Below are 21,276 nucleotides of genomic sequence, written 5' to 3' on the forward strand. Positions count from 1 at the left end.
AAATTAAGCTATGTTAGAGGCTTTTATTATATTCAATTAGGAACTAAGTATCGCGATGTTTATTTAAACTTGTTTTTGGCTCAAGTCTGCAGCATCTCACTTATGCAGAATGTTGGTTAAAATAGTTTTCTTAATTTTTTGCTATTACAAATTGATTCTTCTAGTTTGCATATAATATTACCAAAACAGGATGAATAATAAAAATAGTAATGCTAATTATTTTAAAAGGGGGTTTAGCAAGGAACATGTAAGTATGTTTAACCTAAATTTATTTCAACATATCTTGTAAAAACATTGGCTTTGAACTCATAAGTGATCAAAAAATATGAATAAATAAATAACTTTTCAACTGTAATTCATCTGTTTTCTTCGTTTTCAAGGAGTTCTCGTTTTTGTGACATTTTTTTAATAGTTACAAATTTATTTCTTGTTCCTTTTTGGTTTTTGTTTTCTTTGGTAGTTCTTTCTTAAGCACCTTGTATAATATACTAGTAAATTATAGATTTTTGATGAATACATCTTTCTAAATAGTATTTATCATTTATTTTATTGTTTTGTAGCACTATTTTAGCAATCACTTTTATATTTTCAATTTATGTTTTAAATTTCAGAACGTATCGTTTTGGCTGAATATGATTTCTCATAAATACAAAGATTTAGCTCTTGTGTCAAAATGTTGTCAGTTTGGTGAATTTATGAATAAGAAAAACTTGACTAAAGCAGCAGAATGTCAAAAAAATAATACCTCATACAAAGAGTTCTCACCAGTATTTTACAACTTTAATACTACTGGTTATATAAATCCGAGTTATACAACTACAGAATTTGCAGCAGTTGTGCATGATCCGTGTCAGCATAAAAGGTAATTAAAGTTTTTATACAATCGTTACTTTTATAAGAATATTTTATGTCTTACATCAACAAATATTTCAATTTGTCATCTCTCAAAGATTCTGACATTACTCAATTTTTATGTAGTTTTAATTTTTGTTTTCTTTAAATACTATTTATTAGGATTTATTAAAAATCACGTCATATACATTTTTTACATTGAGTCTATTTTTTGTCGATGAAATTTGTTCAGTATTCATACATTTGAGGCAGATCTTAGAATAAAACATATTTTGTTGATATTTAAAAGAAAGTTGTTATTTTCGTTTTAGTCTAGGAACGGTTGGCATGTTGAATATAATAGTATACAGAAAAAAATACTTTACAAGAACTTTACGTATAATTCTTTCAGCTCTTGATAGTAACAAATAGTTCTGATACATAGTGTTTTAATTTATTTTAATGGTATATTACTTATTGCTGGCATTTTATGTCTTGCTTTAATGTTACTTTTCACCATATATTAAGTAACAGTTCATAATATCTTAAAAGTAAAATAAGCTACTATTAAAACAAACCATACCGTTTTTACAAAGAGTTTTCTGTTAATAACAACGGAATTGTTGACCTAAGAGTGAATGTCGTAAGAGAACGCTGCCATGATCGGCGTAATGCGCCCTTTAATGTTGTCATGGGGAGATAAGAGCCTGTCGTAGTGGGGGTATGCACACTTGACAGTTGATGATTCGAAATTTATTTATTCTGACAAGTGTAGGTGCTCCCTCTTTGGCTTTCTGGCTTCAAAAGTCGAGTTTCATTGCTGGTTAGCTTGCACATTTGTTTCAGTTTCTTCTTTTTGCTCGCAGACCTTTGAAGTTGAAAGATGCTCTCACAAAGTCGCTCCTGACTTTAAAAGTTGCTACAAAACTCTCTTGTTAAGTTTGCAACGCATTACGTCATGGTCAGGATAGCCTTCTCATTGGCACTGAATTGTCGTCTGTAAGTTAGCGAAAGTCTTCTTCGAGTCAAGACAACTTTATTCTTCAATGCCAGCTCAAACGACTCACTTCTTCGTCGTCTTCAGCTTAGTTCTATTACCTTGTATTCGAAGAGTTGTGCTTCCTCGAAGCGAACTCGGTCTAATATTTTTGTTACACTTATTTTATTGAATATCACTTTATTATTAAAAGTCGAGTCTTGTTTCAATTTCCTGTCACTACTATAGATCTACGAGTTAGCTTCTGAATAAATTTAGAAAGAAAGAATTAAGTATGCGTAAAAGCATGCATAATCCACATAAGAAAAACCATTTGTCAGCGTTGCTGCATGTATTTGCGCTCCACTCACCTTTCTGACCTTTCTCCCCAGTAAATATATGAATAACGTCCTGACGTCAAAAAGTCATCTGAATCACGAATGACTAAATTGTAAAAGAACAAATCGCAATAAAAGTTTATTATCGTATTGTTTTTTTTAAGCAAGAATAACAGTTTTGAGAAGAGAAAGCACATAAAAAGTATCTACTATAATATAGTATGTTTAGGAAAAAAATCAAGTACAGCAGGAAAACCTAGATCGTATCAGGTATTTTAAGTCAAGTAAAACTCAAAAAAATTATATTACTGTTTACTGTCTTCATAAGTTGTTTATATATGGAATATTTTATTTTTGAAGTGTAAAAACTTTAATTACATTCAGTTTATCTTTAAAACAGATAGGAACAAATAAATTAGACCGTTTAAAACAAAGTGAGTTCTATTATTTTCAAAGAAAAAAAAATTTTTTATTTTGAAGAGGAATATTTTCGTCCATTTTCTGTAGTTCGTTGAATACTATGGAAAAGAAACCAAAGAATGACACATTTATAAAGTTATTTTTTTCAAGCTTAGAATAATTTTTCTCAAAGTTTTTGTACACATGATAAGGCATTTTTGATTGAGATGTAGTATTTTTCGGATTGAAGAAATTGTATTGTGTACTTATTTGTATAAAGCAAAGCAAAATCAAGCAAAATTTTTAATTTTTGGGCCCATGTTGTCTCCACCATTTTCGAATTAAATTTAATTTTTGCAGAAAATTTTTTTTCAAATCTGTTTTGTCTGTATTTCCCGATTTTTTGAGGTTAGGGTTTGGACTCTTCAGAAAAAGTGGCAGTGACACACTGAAGCTTGACATCTAAGAAGTTTATAAAAAAAAAAAAAATGGGAGAATTACGTCGGAAATTGTAGTGTTAGCAGATTTTTGAACAAAAAAAGGGCTTTTTTCGGCACTGTGTGGCGGGGTGATGTGGGAGCAACATACAAAATCCATTTCCGTTACACTTTTTCTCAAGGTCAAAAATCTAAAATTAATGATTTATTCTCACGCATAACACGCCTATTGAAGTTTTACTTGAAAAAATTGTTATCAGTAAGAGTGTGTTTACAACGCTATGAGCAAAAATTCTAGCAATTATGTAAAAGCAGACAGGAATTTAATTTGGTAGGAAATTGCGAGGTGACTGCCTTTACATACTGTTTTTCAAATTTTCTTGAGAGGATAGATAAGATGGAACATCTTTAGGCAATTTCATAAGTTCCTGCCGTTACTCGCATGCATATTATGCAAATACCTACGTATTGCTTCCTTATAAGAATGTTCTATATCAGTTTCAAAATATTATCAGTTTTTTTTTCAATCGCATTATTAGCTTTTCCACTGGGCCTTCAGAGTGATTTTAAAGATGGGAGTATAGAGATTGGTAAATGCTTTTGATGGCAGATACTTTGTAGCTACCATCTTTTGTGATAGCTTTTTCCGTACACACTTTCAAACAAAGTCACGTGAGAGCGTGACAAGGTAAGTTTGAGAAAGCAGTCGAAGCCTCGACGACCATGCTACTGTTTACTTGCTATTTGCATACGTGGATTTTCCAATAGCAAAAAAAAGTTCTTTTTATCAGTGTTCTTTACTTATTTTGGTTTTGTTTAGCCTTTTTAATCCTACTCTACAACTTTATCGAAAAATATGGGCTAAATGGTCGTTAGAATAACGAAAATGAGACACATGTATCTCAAAATACTCAAAACAAGATTTTTTCAGTCTCAGTATTTGCGAAATGGTCTTATCTTTATGTTAGCTACGAGTATGGTAGTTGATAGAAAAGCATGCTCTTGAAAAGAAGTAGTGCTGCTAATAGCATATGATGTTGGCTATAGGTATATTTACTGAGCTCTGTCCATATACTTTCTGCACACAAGCAGAGAAATCGTTTTGTTTCTCCTACAGTTATTTTAATTTTAATGTTTGTGGTTATTGTTATAACAGTTATCAAAGAATTAGTTATAGTGATGATTTCATGACAAATGTATATTTAGCTAACAGTACGATGAATCAGACAGCAGAAGTCCAGAAGTTTGTAAGATATTTAATTGTAAAATGCAAGCTTTTTAAGAAAAAGATAAATGACATACATTGTAATTTAGAAGGATTTTTTGCAGGAAACAATAGGCTTATCATACTAGTGTGAAGAAAAGTTTCAGCATAAAAGATCCTGTTGTAGTCCACATGATAAACAATGTGTAATAAATATGGCTTAAAACAATATTAATGTTAATCGTCTTATTTTAGCATACAACAAAAAGTCGTGATGTGTATAACTTAAAAAAGTTTTTTCTCATTTTCATGCTAATAATAATTATACAATAACTTATTCACACTTCCAAATATGTTTTTTTGGGTCAAAACTGATTTAGAAATTCTAAAAATTCTTACATTTCTTAGAACTGCCTTAATTCTCACTGTAAGTTTCGAACCTTCAAAATATATTGATGCACTCCTACTTTCCTGGTAATGGTACTGACATGAGGAAGTACCTTGAAAATTCAGAAAGGAGTTAGTAAGAATTACCATCATAGTATTATGTCATCAGTATACATTAAGAATTGTATAATATATTAATGATTTGATTACGAATCTGCTAGCGCAAGCAGAGATGCCGGAAGCAATTTAGCAGATTAACATTAATTAAGTTCTCGAAACTCTTCAAAATCATTACTTGTCAGTTTTTGAGGTCACTAGTTAAAGTATGTAATATCATATTTAACAAATTTAAGCTAGCAAATCCTACATAGTAGATCAGAATCAATAATCAGTGTCTAACAGTGATTTTAATGGTGGCACGTGCCATCGATTCTCAAAAATTAAAACTGTTAAAATTGATTATTAATCAAGTCACGAGCAGCAAAAATCTGGAAGCTTTGTACTATAATCTTTCAAATTCACAATCTTTCCACGTTTTAACCTTATATTTAGGGCGAGTTGAAATAATTGATTTATTTATATTTTACCTTTTCATAAAATTATTAGACAAATATTTATTGACAGCAACTTGTAGTATACTTTACTCTAGAATTCATAGTTATTTTTATCGTGTAATAATTTCAAAGGATTCTTATGACCACAAAGCACCATGATAACTTTTAAGTATAGATGAGAATCATAGATGAATTCCCATAGCTTGTATATTATTTTGACTGAACGGTCTAACTCTATGTTGTTAATTATCTTTATTTTTTGTGGGTGGATTTCAGAAAAAAGGGCACTTAATATTACTTTCTATAACTGTCGGTCTATTAGTTTAATCTAATGAAATCACCAGTGAAAATTAGGCATTGAGCTGTAATTGAGAATTCCTAGCACAATATTTTCTCGCCTAACTGATTTTAATGTTGAAATTATGCAGTTTTTCCATGCACAATATTATATTAGAGACTACATATAAAACTCAAAGCAGAAATCTGAAGTCAAAATTCAATGCAAAAATTAAAGTTCAAATTTCAACATACGAAATCTATAAAGAAATTTTACTTTCATTTAACACTAGTTATACTAAATGTTGACGTCAAAATCTACGACAAATTTTCAAATAATATAAGGGCACTGTTAACTGCGTTTTGACCTGGAGGTATAGTTCAACTTACTCTTCAATTTTATTTTGAAGGTGCAGTTATAATCCACCTTGGTCTAACGTAGCTTATCTGCATGTACAGGAGTATAAGAAAAACAACAAGGCTTTTTTATTTATTCTCATGGTTCTATGTTAAGATATATAAACAGTGTGTTTTCTTACTCGGCATTATTTCTCATAGTTATTTCTATAGCGTGCTAGACTCCATTATCTAAAAACGGCTATAATTTATGGAGACGTCAATTTTTCTTTACATCGCTGCACCTTGTATTTACTAAATTAAGTGCAATAATAATTTAATCAACTTTTAGATAATATAACTAGATTTTAAAAATAAGGGAATTACACTTTTAGATTTATACAACAAAATTTTTTTGTTAAGGAGCTACATCTATTTGATACCTAATCTTCCTTTTTTTATGTTTTTATTAAATAGTTAAAAGCAAGTTAAGGCTTAAATTGTCATTGCTACTGCTGTAATTAAAATTTTTTTTTACTTCTCCGTAACATACATATTTGTTTGCTGGAAATCAGATAAGTCTCAGATGAAAGTTATACTTAAATCTGTAATAAGTTTTGAGTAAGAGTCAAATATTCGTAATGCAAATCTCAGGTAAATTACTTCTAAAAGTCAGGTAATTCTATATTCCTAATAAAAATGCAGTACAACTTGGTAAAAAATTTATCAAGAATTTGTTGTCACACGACTTTTTAAAATATTTTAAGTTTAAACAATTTCTCAATTGGGTTTCTGGTGATTGACTGCTTCTGATAAAAATAATTAATTAACATACATAATGTTTACAGTTAAGCCTATTGAATTACTGGCAATTGACAGCTTCTGATTTCAACTATTTAACTTATCACACAAAAGTGTTAGTAAACCAAACTTATTGTTACCACACATTTATAAACATTTAAATCTGTAATATCCCAAAATCTATTTCATTTGTAGTCTTTCTATATCATTTACCATACCTAATTTGCAAACAACAATGACAACCTTATAATTGGCAGTCTTAAAAACTCCCGAATGGTTATTTTAGCTAATATTGGGATACTAAATCAGATTTTGGTCAGTTTTATTGGATCCCACATCTTGAATTTATAAAATACGATAACAGATTTGTAATCAGCGACCTCAGGAATTCCCGAGTAATATTTCTCGATAAGATTTGGGAAATTAATCAATTTTGGTCCATCTTAAATTTGTAAGTTACGATAACAGACTTGTAATTAGCCACCTTGAAAATCCCCGAGTAATAACTTTCAGTGAGATTTAGGAAATTTATTTATTTTGGTCCACTGTATTGGATCCATTTTCTTGAATTTACTTATTATTTTTATTCATTTATAATAAACAAACTTAAAATGAACTATACATTTGATATTGTGCAGGTATATTTAAAAAATTAAAATAATTTATAGCTAATAACCTTTGATTCAGCGGGTTTTGCTATTTTTAGACATGTCAGGTTACGTAGAATAAATTTGATTATGAAAATTAAAAGTTAGCTTCGACAGATGTCTTACGAAGTGTTAAACCTGGAAAATAAATGGTCTTTGAGAGACTATCCTAGAAACTTTTAAACCAAAAAAGTGCTGTTTTACTCACTGTGTGGCGGGAAGCTGGTGCTCTACCACCTTTGCCACTGAGAACTTTCAATGCTATGGGCTATCAGAGATAGATAGAAAGATTGCTAACACTGATGCTATAATGCAAGACGACTTTTTGACACGGATTGGAGTGACCAACCATGGCCAGCCTTTGAACCGGGTGCACATTTTCTTAAAGTACGAGGCTTGTATCGATGAGCGTACGCCTACAAGAAGAGAAGTTGATTTGCGTAGAAGTGAGAATATAAGCGCACATTTTCAAGAGACGTGAAAAGGGTGTATGAAATGTGTGCCTACAAGAAGAAGAGTGGAAGTGTTGACTATAGCTATATAGCTGAGCGCACAGCCAAGGTAAGCGAAAACACGAGTTTTTCTCTTTTTTGAATGTAACCAAGTATATGCTATATACTTAACTAACTCTTGTTCTTGCTCTTGCTCTGGCTCCAACTTTATTGATTAATCTTATTTACTTAAATCAAAAAACTAAATGCTCATAATTACACGCACAGACTTTTCATTTCAAGAAATTTTTTTTTATTTATATTATTTTTCTCGTAATTTTAATACTTATTTTAAATTCTGTTAATATTTTGAGAAAATATTTAGCTTTTTTTAAGGATGTCAGTTTAGCTGTAACCATCAATTGATCATTTTTCCTCGTCATAAGCAATATAAATCGAAGGACAAGCTCTAGAAGCTATTACTGAGCACATATCACATTAAAATCAGTATTGTCTGGAGCTTCAATAGCTGAGATGGCAAAGGCTTATGCCGCTTCCTGAATCATTTTGCTATGTTTGGATCGATTTCGATTGTCAGCGTATTTTTTTTTTTTTTTTCAATACAATTCATTACTTTATTAAGATTTCTTTTATTTGTGTTTTATTTAAACTTAAATAATATGTTGCAAACACTGTCTTTCCGATACGTCCAAATAAATATGTTTTCAATACTAATTTTATTAAATAATTGTATAAGTTAATACTTATCGTTGACGAGGTCATTTTGTAATTTTATGATTGTAAAATAATTTCATGGAATATAAATCTAGCTCATACATTTTAAAACTCCCAAGAAATCATAAACATCCAATCTGGGATAAAAAAGGCACAAGAAAACTTACCTTTATTACACTTGTGTCGAATATGATAATTACTAGCAAGGCAGAACGTACATCTGAGAATACATTAATAGTTGTCTGCATTCGTGTATTATATTTTTTAGCTTGCGTTTACATTTCAAATTTTTACCTAGTGGTTAATTTAACTTATACTTACAGTATGGATTTCATAGAAATAAGAATTGTATTATGTGCCAACAATCAACCTTTTTTTCCTACAATACATTATGACTGTGATTTTAATCAGATGGTTACCAAAATCCTCTTACCGTGCATTAGTTAAAAACAGAGAAAAAAATAATAGTTCAAAGAACTAAAAAACACGCTTGTAGCACGCATTAAAAATTACAAAATAATTCAGACATTAAGTTTAATGACTGAAGAGTTTTCCCTTTGCCAAATCATCATTAGATCGGAGGTAAACATAAACAATCTTAGCTCGTGATAAACGATAAATAATTACCTATGCGAAATGGTTATAAGTAGGTAATTATCTTTATTAAATATATACTATGATTTATTATGAAAGAAAGAGTGGAGCGTTTATGTAATCTTTACCCTTTTCGGACAAAACGGTCCCCACTTTCTTTCACATTAAATTTTGTAATTTTTAGTGCATGCTACAAGCATGTTTTGTAGTTTTTAAACTATTATTTTTATTTTATACTTTTTAGTCTTATCGATGATCGACTCCTCCCAGACGTCCATGTAGGAGGGCAAAGTGGCAAGGCTCATTACAATAGGGTTCTTCCTGGTGCCCTTAGATGAAGCTAGCAAAATGATATTTTTTACCACTCTCGTACCATTCAGCCCTTGGCACGTATTCTACCTTGGCTAAGGTGGGATCTCATAGACTCAAAGACCAATCTTTGTATTCCTCTCATCGAACCTTATTGATTGATACCTATGACATGATAATTTGATACGAAAATGGCATTTCGCATCATTTTCAGCAAACTCTTTCATTTTGTACCTATGTCATGAGGCTGCCTTTCAAATAGCCAATCCACTACCTTAGGATGGCCGCTATGTTCGACTTAGGTCACGTGATTATTTTTTTCGTATGCCATTCAGCAAACCCTTTCATTTAATACTCATATCATGGGGTTGCATTTTAAGTAGTCAATCCGCCATCTTGGGTGTCCGCCATGTTGGATTTAGGTTACGTGACTATTTTTTTTGTATTTCTGACAGCAAACCCTTTCATTTGATACCCATATCATGGGGTTGCTTTCAGACAGCCGTTATGTTGGATTTGTAACGACGTTTCTTAGCTAGTCATGTATTGTCATCAGAACTCAGAGCGTGTGCAAAATTTCATCTTAATCGAAGACCGGGAAGTGGGTCAAATTAAGATTCCAAGATTTTCTTACATACATAGTTAGTTACAAGTGAAGCTAGTAAAAGTGTGTTAAAAAGGTTAAACAAATTATTAGTTACAAAATAGTTGGTAATTTCTTTCTTTGCCATCAAGCCAATAAAATTCTTTTTTTCTAGACAACTTTGCTTTTTTTTTAATTCAAATTTACGTTTTTGTTTGATCACAAATACGTCAGTAGACAATTTCTCTAACTTAAAAGCACTTTTTGGTGTTTGCCTACTTTTTTAAAAAAAAAATCAGGTTTTACTATATCAATATGATAAATTAGATATAAACTATCTCAATTAGGACCAATAATATACTTTGTAGTAGTTTAAGCTATTTAATGTAAAGGTGCAAATATAAAATATGACTAAAAGAATAACACAATTTTTACATGAGAAAAAAGCCAAAGCCACAAAAAAACTTACTTTTATTATGTATGAACATTAAAAAGGGTCGCACGCATTGCTTCATGTATACATATTTACGTATATGATACATATTGACATTGATAATACATATTGACGTATCCACATATTTATGGATACACACATATACATACATATTTTTGGCGACATCTTTGTAGATACGTACTTATTCATAAATACTGATTTGGAAGTACATAAAGTTTACACTTTAATTCGTATTTGCTGCTTCTTAGACATTAAAGGAAAATTTTTTATAACTAATTATTAATTATTATACGTTCGAATAAAAAGATAACTTTATACAATTTTTAAAAAAGTGTCTCTTGACACTAAACATAAGACGAAATCTTACTTATGCAAACAACTTAATCACTCATCAAACTATTGACTGCTGGTAAAAAGTTAAAATATGTTTTCTAAATTTTGTTCTTAATGTAGGTGAAAACCTTTTTTAGGGGGGACATTAAAAAAATCTCTTATCGATACTTAAACATTTAAAATTATCAAATTTTTGATACTAAGGAAAAAATTAAGCATATTCTACTGTTTTTACTTTACGACTAATTGTTTTGCTAGCTAGTTTTGCTTCTGCTTTGCATTTTTCATTGTTTTTTCGAGTTGTTTTAAACGCTTTTACTTCTAATAAAAATTTTAACAGGCCAAAGACTTGCATGGTATTGTTCATAATCATCTAACTGATAGAAAAAATTTGAGAAAAAATGTTTGTGGGTCTTGTTAAGTACGCAATTTCTGAGAGTGAACCGTCAGAATGATAGTGTACGAGAAATACCTCTTTGGGACTCCGTTTTAAAAACTCACAGATAATGCAGGAAAAAAAATATTTTTACGAAGAATTAACCTAGACTTTCATATATTCATTTTTAGGAACAGCTAAATTTTTTTTAAAAATTGTTTTAAAAATTCGTAAAGTGAAAAAAATTGTTTTTTTTTTTTATATAGCATAAAGAGTATATACTGTACAAAAAATTGGTCCACATGTAAAATGTAGCTCGTAAAAATATCTACAAAATGAAAAAAAAATTAATTCCAATAGATCATTTTGTTCGTCCGCAAAGTTAAAAAAACCACTAAAACTAGCATATTTTTCGATTGTTTTTAAAAAATAACCCCTTCAATCTACTACTTTCAAAACAAATGAAAGTCATGTATCGTAATGGCATTAAACAACGTTAAAAATTTTAAATCGATATAATTGATAGTTATTATAAAAAGTTATTTATTTATAATAAAGATGCTTCCATGAAATAGCTGTCATTTTTTTACGTGTGACATTAATAGTTTGAATTAAATTTTCTTATTAAAGAATTACTTTATCATCTACAGTTCTTATTTTAATAATTTTCATAAATTTTATTATTTCAAAACGTATTCGAAGAAGCGGTACTTTTCAACGTTGTAAATAAATGAAACAACTTTTACGTTTTTAATCGTACGATGTTGGGAGTGGATGCATAATGTAGGTGCTATTTTTCTACAAATTTCAAAAAACAAAACAGCTCTTACTGACACAGGAGCTGAGATAACTTTTTTTAGTTTGATTGCATCTCTTTGAAAAACAAATATTTTTCTTTAAAATTTTTACAGTGGACACATCAATTGTTTATCTTCCTTATAAATAAATTTCATACAAAAGTTTCCCGCCGTTATTGCATGATGGCATAAGGAATAGAAATGATTTTCCCATTGATAACGGAGACTTAGAAAGTGATAACGTTACTACCGCTCTACAGAGGCGCACAGATCTCTTTCAGTCCGCTTTAAAAATGAGCCAGACGAAATAATAGCATTGTCTCGGGAACCATACGTCGTAGAGCGACTTTTTTTTCGTTAAAGTAGCTCGTAAAAATAACGACATTTACTAAAATTTTTACTTTCTAAAAATTAGTGCAGAATATTTATTTGAGAATTAATATTTTTCAATCAATGCAGACATCGTTTTTTTCACATTAAACTGATCTTACTATTACAATTATTAAAAAAAGTTACGTTTTTTGTTTCACATAATATTCTATATTATCATTATAATACGGAGCATAAAAAATTTAGTGTATTGTGAAAGTAACTTTTATAAAATGTTACGAAGGGCATATAAAATATGTAGATACATGTATTTTGAACTTCATTAAGTGATGTATATATATATTGCTGTTGTTAGTTGTAAGAAAGTGTTATTTTATAAATAATGATCTATTTATTAATTTCTCTTTCTCGGTATCAATAGCTATTTCCAATTGGCTTCTGATTTCTCCATTTTAGCTCTACTACTGGCGATGACTATTGGCTTTGCAGTAGGGCTAGAAACACACACAAAATGGTTTGATGCCAGTTTATTCAAGCTCTAAACTGATTCCTCAAAGCATTTTGAAAAAAATAACGTGTCGTTGAGCTTCAAAATACAAGTCAAATGTATACAGCTGTAAAAAACATGGATTCAAATGCACTTCGCTGTACTGTGTTCTGGCTGTCATGGAGAATCGAGGAGATCAGAGGTTGAAAATGATTTCACGCCTTACGATAAAATTCTCGATGAAATACTTGCAAGTTGTAAAGCTGAAATGGAAGAAGCAGAAGACCAATTGGAAATAGCTATTGATACTGAGGAAGAGGAAGAAGTAGATAATTTATTATTTTTAAAACAACCCTTCTTATAACTAATAACAGCAATACATATATATATATATATATTTATATATATATATATATCACTTAATAAAGTTGCAAATATATATTTATATATGTATCTACGTATTTCGTACGCCCTACGTAACATTTTAAAAATTATTTTTACAGTACACTAAACTTTTTATGCTCTATATTATAAAGATAATGTAGGATATTATGTGACACAAAAAACGTTATTTTTGAAGTATTGTAATAGTTTGATCACTTTAAAGTGAGGAAAACAAAGCCTGTGTTCATTGAAAAATATTAACTGTTAAATGAATATTCTGCACTAATTCTTAGAAAAGTAAAATTGCGGTAAATTTCATTATTCTAACGAGCTACCCCAACTCAAAAAACGTTGCTAAAAAAAATTTATTCCATTTATTTATAACGTTGAAATGTACTGTTTTTTCGAATACGTTTTTAAATAATATAATTTATAAAAACAATTAAAATAAGAATTCTGCAAACTCCCTTTACTTGCTTCTTTGTCATCAAATAATATTTAGACGCAATCTTGGTAATGTGGAGCATGACTATTTATTTATAATTGTGTTACGTCGGCGCAACGTATTATTTGAGCCTAAGCTTTCGCTCAATAGCTCGGGATTCACACTGGGCGCGTAGGTGGGACGCGGGGTTAAAAGGGTAATTCAGCTTAAAGACGCGTTACTCAAAAAGGGGTACAATTGCTTTCACGCGACTAAGACTAACTGCTGTGCAATATTCCGATGCACTTGCTCGCGGTTTTCTTTTGTCAAGAGCGGTGTATACCTCGTTCACGATCTAAAAACAGTTAACACCGTCACGAGTAAGGATATCGTATGTAATTTGACCTTGACACATTAATATCACGGTAGGCATTTGCCTTAACTCGATCGTTCGTTGTTATTCTAATAGTATTATTATCACGGAGGGCAACGGATTGTCCTTGGCTAATTTGATATTACCGGTGACCGAAGGATGCCAATACTGTGGCGAGTAATGGCGTTCGCGAAGAACACTTTATACTGAAGATTAATTTGTTATTACCGGTGACCGAAGGGTGCCAATACTGTGGCGAGTAGTGGCGTTCGCGGAAAACACTTTATACTTCCCGGTGATCCACGGGTGTTAATATGGCATTCGCGCAAACAAACACTTTATACTTCCCGGTGATCCACGGGTATTAATATGGTATTCGCGCAAACAAAACACTTTATACTTCCCGGTGATCCACGGGTGCCAATACTATGGCGAGTAATGGCGTTCGCGCAAACAAAAACACTTTATACTTCCCGGTGATCCGCGGGTATTAATATGGCGTTCGCGCAAACGAAAACACTTTACACTTCCCGGTGATCCACGGGTACCAATACTAGGGCGAGTAATGGTATTCGCGCAAAAGGAAACACTTGGTCAAAAGAAAGAATATGATATGTTGTCACTTACTTTTATTTAAATGTGAAAGTTGTTATACAGACGTTGAACCAGCGTGAATGTAAGTTGCTCTCGAGAAATATCAAGTGGCAGTAGAGACGGACTCTGGCAACCAGTTGATCGTACGAGGGTGGTAGCGAAATTCGACAGTGTCCTCGCTTCGCAGAAGACTGGGTTGTAGCAGAGTCGGGCTCTCACTACTCAGTCTACTTCGAAGGGTATCGTCGAATTTCGCGTGCCGAATTGAATTGGTTTACCTCACTTCGCAGTAGACTGGGTTGTAGCAGAGGCGGACTCTTACTACTCAGTCCACTTTAAAGGGCTATCTTCGAGCCGAGTCGAGTCGAGTCAAACTCTGAACTACGAACTGCAAACTGATTTTCCTCTGGGCCTACGGGCCTTTTTATTGCGAGAAGCGGACCTCGGTCACGCGCTGGCTCAAAAACGCAGGAAAACTTGCCGGGGGAAAATTTTGAAGAAAAGATAATAGCCGAAAATCTAATTGGCTAGAACTGCTCTAGTTTAGCCACTCAGAAATTGGCACATCCCACATCCGGCTTGTTCTCCTCTGTGCGTCAAGAGAAGGGAAGGTGATTCACTTACTCATGCCCTTCCTTTCTCTTTTACATCAAAAGTTGACAGAATTTCAATATATTTCAATCTTAACATTACGACCAGGTATTGTTAATATTTACTAATGCTACATATTTGTTGTTCGTTTAGCTAAGTTCATTGCAAAAAGAGCGGTGAAAATCGCTTAACAATTCGGTTGATGCTAGGGTGAACAAACGATTGGTGAGTTGTTAGTTAATACTACTACTGAAGCGCCAAAACGGTGGCTGCGGCCGTACTAACTTATAATTAGCGGTGGTATTTATAATAATAGTAGTAACAATAATAATAATAATAATAATAATAATAATAATAACAATAATAATAATCATAATAATGATAATAAGAATAGCAGTTGTTAGAATACTAGTGCTTTGCTTGTTGTGAGTTAACATAATGTGTTTTACCGATAGTTTGAATGTTTATAATGTTACGAAAATAATGCGGAATTTTGGTATAATTTTAGTAAACATGTTTTTCTGCTGCTAGTAGTTGGAGAGGGAGTCGTCTTGTGGTACCCTGGGGAATCAGGACTCTGTTACCCCTATTGGAGGCAGGCATACGGACTCTCTCTCCGAGTCAAGAAAAAGGGAAGGGTTATTTTCTGTTTTTCCTTTACATTTGGGAAAAGGTGTTAGCAATCAACTAGATTACAAATTGGACTATTGCAGTATGTTTATGAAATTATTAATTCGATGAAAAAATGGTTACTCTGTGAATTATGAGTTTGCTTACTTGAATGGTAAAAATCGGATAGTTCTTTGAAGGTTACTAAAGTTGTGTACCAAATTTATTATAGTTAATATGTAATGTAGTTGTTTGCTAGTGGTGTAGTACGTACTGGTTGTTTGTGATGATTCTGGCTTGTAATAATATTTTCGCTTATTTCTATGCATTAATTCTAAACTATCCTAATGTTCAACCTTATGTTTATCTAAATATATCTGAATTTAATATTTCAGTTTAACTGTTCGCAGTTAAACTTTTGTATCTATGGTTGTAGAAAAATATTTTATTTTGCATTTCCGGTCAGCGTGGGCCAGCGTGCATGTAAATGAGTCATGCATGGTCGTAGTACCTTAGCTACGAGCATTCTTGTAGGTGATTCACCTCTTTGCAGATGCACATTGGTCCCTGCGTTTTGTATTTTACAATCGGCACGGAAAGATTTAAAGCAAGAGGAAAAAAAATTAATGTGGATACACCGATGTTACAATTGAATTACATATTACAATATTTAGCTGTCTCTCTGACAGCCTCTTCAGGATGAATATTCTACAACTGTACAGAATAAAGAATAAAACTTAGTTAAAATTTAATAGCAGTAACATAAGCAATATCTATATAATATTTATAAATACAATATACCACGCAGGTAGGTGCCAAGACAACACGCATTATGGACACCTATGGCGCCTATTACTTCGTCCACACATCGCAACTTTTCACTTAGTTCTAATAACAGTCAAGTTCTTAAAAATTAAGTTATAAACATTATAATCTTTTTAGAAAAGTCATATTTAGACAGCGCAGACAAGTAAATTATAAAAGCTTATCAAAATCGGTACACATACATTCTAGTGTGTTTAATATAAAAATTTTTTCTCGTAACCTATGATCTAACATTTATATTATTTTTGATTTAAAATAAAAATTTTTTATAAAAATTGTAAAGTTTTTGTGTATCTAAATGTGTACTAACATTATTATTATTTAATGTTCCAAAAATCATTTCAGGAAATTTTCTTTTGTACCTATTAGGCTCTCGATCAAGAATCACTGTTCTCTCGAGTTCAAAGCACTGCGGGCAATGTATACAATGACAGTAGAGGGCAGACCTTTTGTCCTCGTTTTTTATGTAACGTTCGTGTTCGCGCAATCGTACACGTAGGCATTTCTTACTTTGGCCAATGTAGCACATCTCGCACCCACATATTATCTCATAGACTATGCTACTCATGTTTAACTTATTTATAGAGTCTTTTCCCAATCTGATAATATGAGTTAAGTTACCCGAACCCGTGTAGACCACCCGTATGTTGTATTTAGACAGGGCCTTATGGAGAGATGTTTTCATAGGTCGGAAATGAGGAGTGGCAAGGAACACATTCCTCTTTAAACCAGACCTATTCGAGAACCCAAAATCCCCTCTTGAATCGCATTCTTGGAGATTTTAAGGATGTAGGATTCCTGTGCACCTTTTTTCCGTCTATTAAGAAACCTGACTCTGGCTTTTACGTATCTGCTTATAAATGATGAAGGATAAGCATTATCGATAAGAATATTGCGATCTGCTGTAATATTCTTGAATCTGAACGAGGAGTCTACCAGTTTGAAGGTTTTGTCAATCATAGAGAGTATAATAGCTATTTTTGGGCATTGTGGATTATGTGAAAAAAATTAAGTATTCTACTTGAAGTTGAAGGTTTTTATATAAATCTATTATGCTAATGGAATTCGTTATACGTGTAATGAAAGTATCTAAAAAAGAAATTGAGTTATTAACTTCGTATTTAACTGTAAACTGTATAAAGGTGTTAAAACTATTGAAAAAATTTAGGACATGATTTATTTGATTAGTTTTTATAACCAATAAGCAATCATTAACATATCTCAAATACAGCAAAACAGAATCATGGCAACGATATAATACAGAACTCTCCAAGGATTCCAATATGATTTCTGCGAACCAAAGTAAAAAATAACCTTTCATGGGAGTTGCACAGGATTGTTTGTATACGTTGCCATTTAAAGTGAAATAATTAGAATTGATGAGAAAGTCTGTTCCATCTAAAAACTCACTTCTGTCTGTACCTAAAAGGTTGACGAAGTTATTAATTTTTCGTTAAATGCAACTTTTTATTAGAGAAGAAGGGAGATTTGTGTATAATGATACTACGTCAAAGGACACAAGAGAATAATTATTTGGGATTATTAATTTCTTGATTTTTTTCTCTAACTTCGTAAGAGATTTTTACTGAATATTCATATTTGCTTAGAAATTTATTGAAAAATTTTGAAAACTATTTATCCAGTTGATAAATGGAGAAACCAATTGAAGACACGATTCACCTTACCGGAAAACCATACTTATAAGCCATAATTAGGCCATAAGCCTTAGACATTTGGCTTCAATTTAGGTTCAAAATATCAGGCCTTCACTGTTTTAAAAATATCCCTCTAGTCCCATTTTTTAATAAGATTCTTCACAGCAGAAATCATATAGGAAAGGACCCCTTTGCTATCATTATCTTTTAATTTAATGTAATATGAAATATCAGACAAAATGGCATTGACTTTACACAAATAATCCTCCTTATACAAAACAACAGTTGCGCCTCCTTTGTCTGCCCTAGTAACTAATAGTTCAGCGTAGTCCTTTAGGAAACTTTTTGTTAATTTGATATTATTAGAAATTGTATTATCTGATTTTAATAAATCACATATTTTGTCAAATTCTAAATCAGGTAAGTTGTTTACACCAGCTGCTAACAAGTCTACGTTTTTATCAGTATATTCAGTCTGTTTCGTATTCATTAATAACTTTGATTCCGTTGTTTCAACATTTCCATGCTGACAAGTGGCAATAAAGTCAGTTAATAGAATGTGTCTAAAAGTAAGACGATACGTATGGCAAGTTGAATTAGGATTGAAGCCACCTCTACCTCGATATTTCAAATAACAATGCTTGACACTATCTTGTTTACAAAGACCAGCTGCTAACTCAAACTTTGAGTCGATTAACTCTACTTCAAAGTTTTTTAAACAATTGTAATATATAGATAGCAGTTAAAGATAAGCCAATAAAACACAGTGGTCACACTGTCTCAAATTTTTCACGTTTATTCGAGCGTGACGAAAATTCAAATTTTTAGACCATTGCACGAACTCTTCGATGCACTTTTGGATTTCCAGGTTGAGATGGGGAATCAGACTTTTTTTTTTCTATGTTGCACAATCTATATAAATTATAGCATTAATTACAGCATCCAATTGCTTAATAAACTCAGCCGATTGTTCCCACGTGTCCGATATCAACCGTGTTCCATCACCTTTTCTACCTATTTCTCCAGCAGTTCTTATAGCAGCTGCCATTAGTCTGCTAAAAAGTTGAAAAGCTAGTTTTACTTTTATACTCTTAAAGTCATTTGGATTAAAATGTCTACCACTCAAAAACGTAAGTAAATTAGATAAGGAGTTCATTTCCTCTACCTCATAAGTGTCTAATATATATTTTCAAGACATAATAACTTTTTCATGTACGAAAATATTTCTACGCGTTCTCAACTGATAAATCAAACGTTTGAGAAGATGAGGCTAACCACAAGTTGCAAAAACTCTCTTGTCTTCATGCTTAAAGTATAGTCGTTCTAGGTCTACCTTTGAAAGTTTTTTTAACAATGACTGGTTGTTTGGACCGTGGTCATATATAATAATTTTCACAAGTGCCCCAATTTTAATCAGTGCTGATAATATTTGACATAAAAGAGTATGCAACTGTTCAGCACATGCACCATTTTCATTGAAACTGATACAAAGAACCGGGTGCCAAGGATTTTTAGCATTAATTCTATCTAAACAAAATAAAAGGGCATATCTAGAAACTTTTGCATTTTTTATACTACCGCCCATGTCATCCAAACCTTTTATACCATCGTATTTTGAAGAATATCATTCAATTTTTTAAGGCTCATCTCGTAAAGCTTCTAAGAACATATACGCTCCTGAACAGGTAATAAACTTTACTTCTGTCTGATTTCTTTCAAAATATTCTGATCTCATCCTGACGTTACATCTAACTGTGCTATCCAACTCCTAACAATTGACTCTACAGCTAACCTTATGCCTAATATAATTAACTGAGAATAGCCAGCTGCAGAATTGTAATACATTTTTTTGCATAAATATTGTTTAGCAAGTGTTATCTTTTGTCTATTTTGTGGTTTGAATTGCATCGCTACTAAGGTTTTACGAGACTCGTTACAATCAAGGTCTATCAGAAAATCTTTAATATCTTTTGTTTGCTTATCCTTTTCAAGATCTAGGCGTTATATTAATCAAGAGTTATTTTGTTCAACATTCCTGCATACCATAATTAAATGCTTCACTTTTTCTTCAAGAATCTTTATTCGATGCTCAATAAACCGCGTTTCCCTTTCACACTTGACTGAACAAAATTTTCGGATGGTGGCCTTTTTCTTTAAAATCCTGTTATTTTGAATACGCTGATTTACATGCTTCTGCTACATTCAATGCTGCAACTAACTACATTGTTCTAATATGCAGGGATTGAAAATGCTTCGCTATTACATACACTTTCTTGCTGACTACTAACGGCAATGTCTCTCTGTTCGTTTCGGCCGTCCCTTGCATTATGGTCTATAGAACACAGTTTTGCCATTTGTTGAGATTCAAGATCAGATTCTTCGTTTATGATCTGAGCTTCAACCACTCACCAATCAATGGGTACTGCGTTAGCCCGCAAACGTAGAGTACCGTCTTCGTTTTGTATCACGTCATTGTCCACAAAATAACCAGTGCACAGACCTACTGATCGTATAGAGGATGCTAACCAAGTACGAAGATTACCATGTAGAAAAATATTTCATCAATTTACTTTTGAATTAAATAAAATGCGTTCATTATTGGTCCCGTCTCAAGACAAGATAATACGATATTTTCCTAAATTTTGTCTTGTTTCTTAAATCAGTACTATTGTTCTTACCTTCATTTGCAGTCAACTTTTTTGATCATTCCTAGTTTTAAGTTATGTATACGTATGTATATACACCCGTTACACGTTAAAATATCTTAAATACTACTTACTATTTCAAATGTCTTCGAAAATTCAAACGTATTTTTGATTGAAATTCATGTTTCTAGTAGAAGTTAATTAACAAAATACATCCTTGGGTGAGAAAAACGTGACTGTTTACAAATCGCCGACGTTTGCTCATCGACGGGTACAATTGTTAAATAAATAATTCTCATAAGCAGTTGGGTTTGCTCATTACCTATGCTTGCTGGTCTTAGGGCACATTGAATAAGTATATAAAATTAAATAATAATTGAATTTCCAATAGCCAATGTGTGCTTTACTAAAGGGCACATTTTATTTATAAACAATACTTAAGAACAGCTGGATTTTTAATCGCTAATGCTTGCACGCCTAAAGAAGCAACTTATTACTACTTAATAGTGCTTAAATACGGTTGTTAAAATGTATTAGACAAAATAATCTGTTTTCAATAAA

General features: G+C 31.7%; 1 protein-coding gene across 1 annotated transcript in view; it reads left to right on the forward strand.

Annotated features, from left to right (window-relative positions):
• The first annotated feature begins 617 nt into the window (after window positions 1-617).
• The window catches only part of LOC106641746 (G protein-coupled receptor Mth2), a 486,490-nt gene continuing 465,831 nt past the window's right edge, over window positions 618-21,276 (forward strand). Inside the window, exon 1 of the mRNA XM_089597612.1 lies at window positions 618-862. Within this exon, the coding sequence (XP_089453738.1) occupies window positions 633-862 (230 nt within the window). The 5' untranslated portion in view covers window positions 618-632. The remainder of the gene's footprint in view (window positions 863-21,276) is intronic.

This window comes from Copidosoma floridanum, unplaced genomic scaffold (assembly GCF_036245765.1).
Source record: "Copidosoma floridanum isolate Cflo_tuat_1 unplaced genomic scaffold, Cflo_Japanese_pri ptg000034l, whole genome shotgun sequence".
In the NCBI taxonomy this organism is placed as follows: domain Eukaryota; kingdom Metazoa; phylum Arthropoda; class Insecta; order Hymenoptera; family Encyrtidae; genus Copidosoma; species Copidosoma floridanum.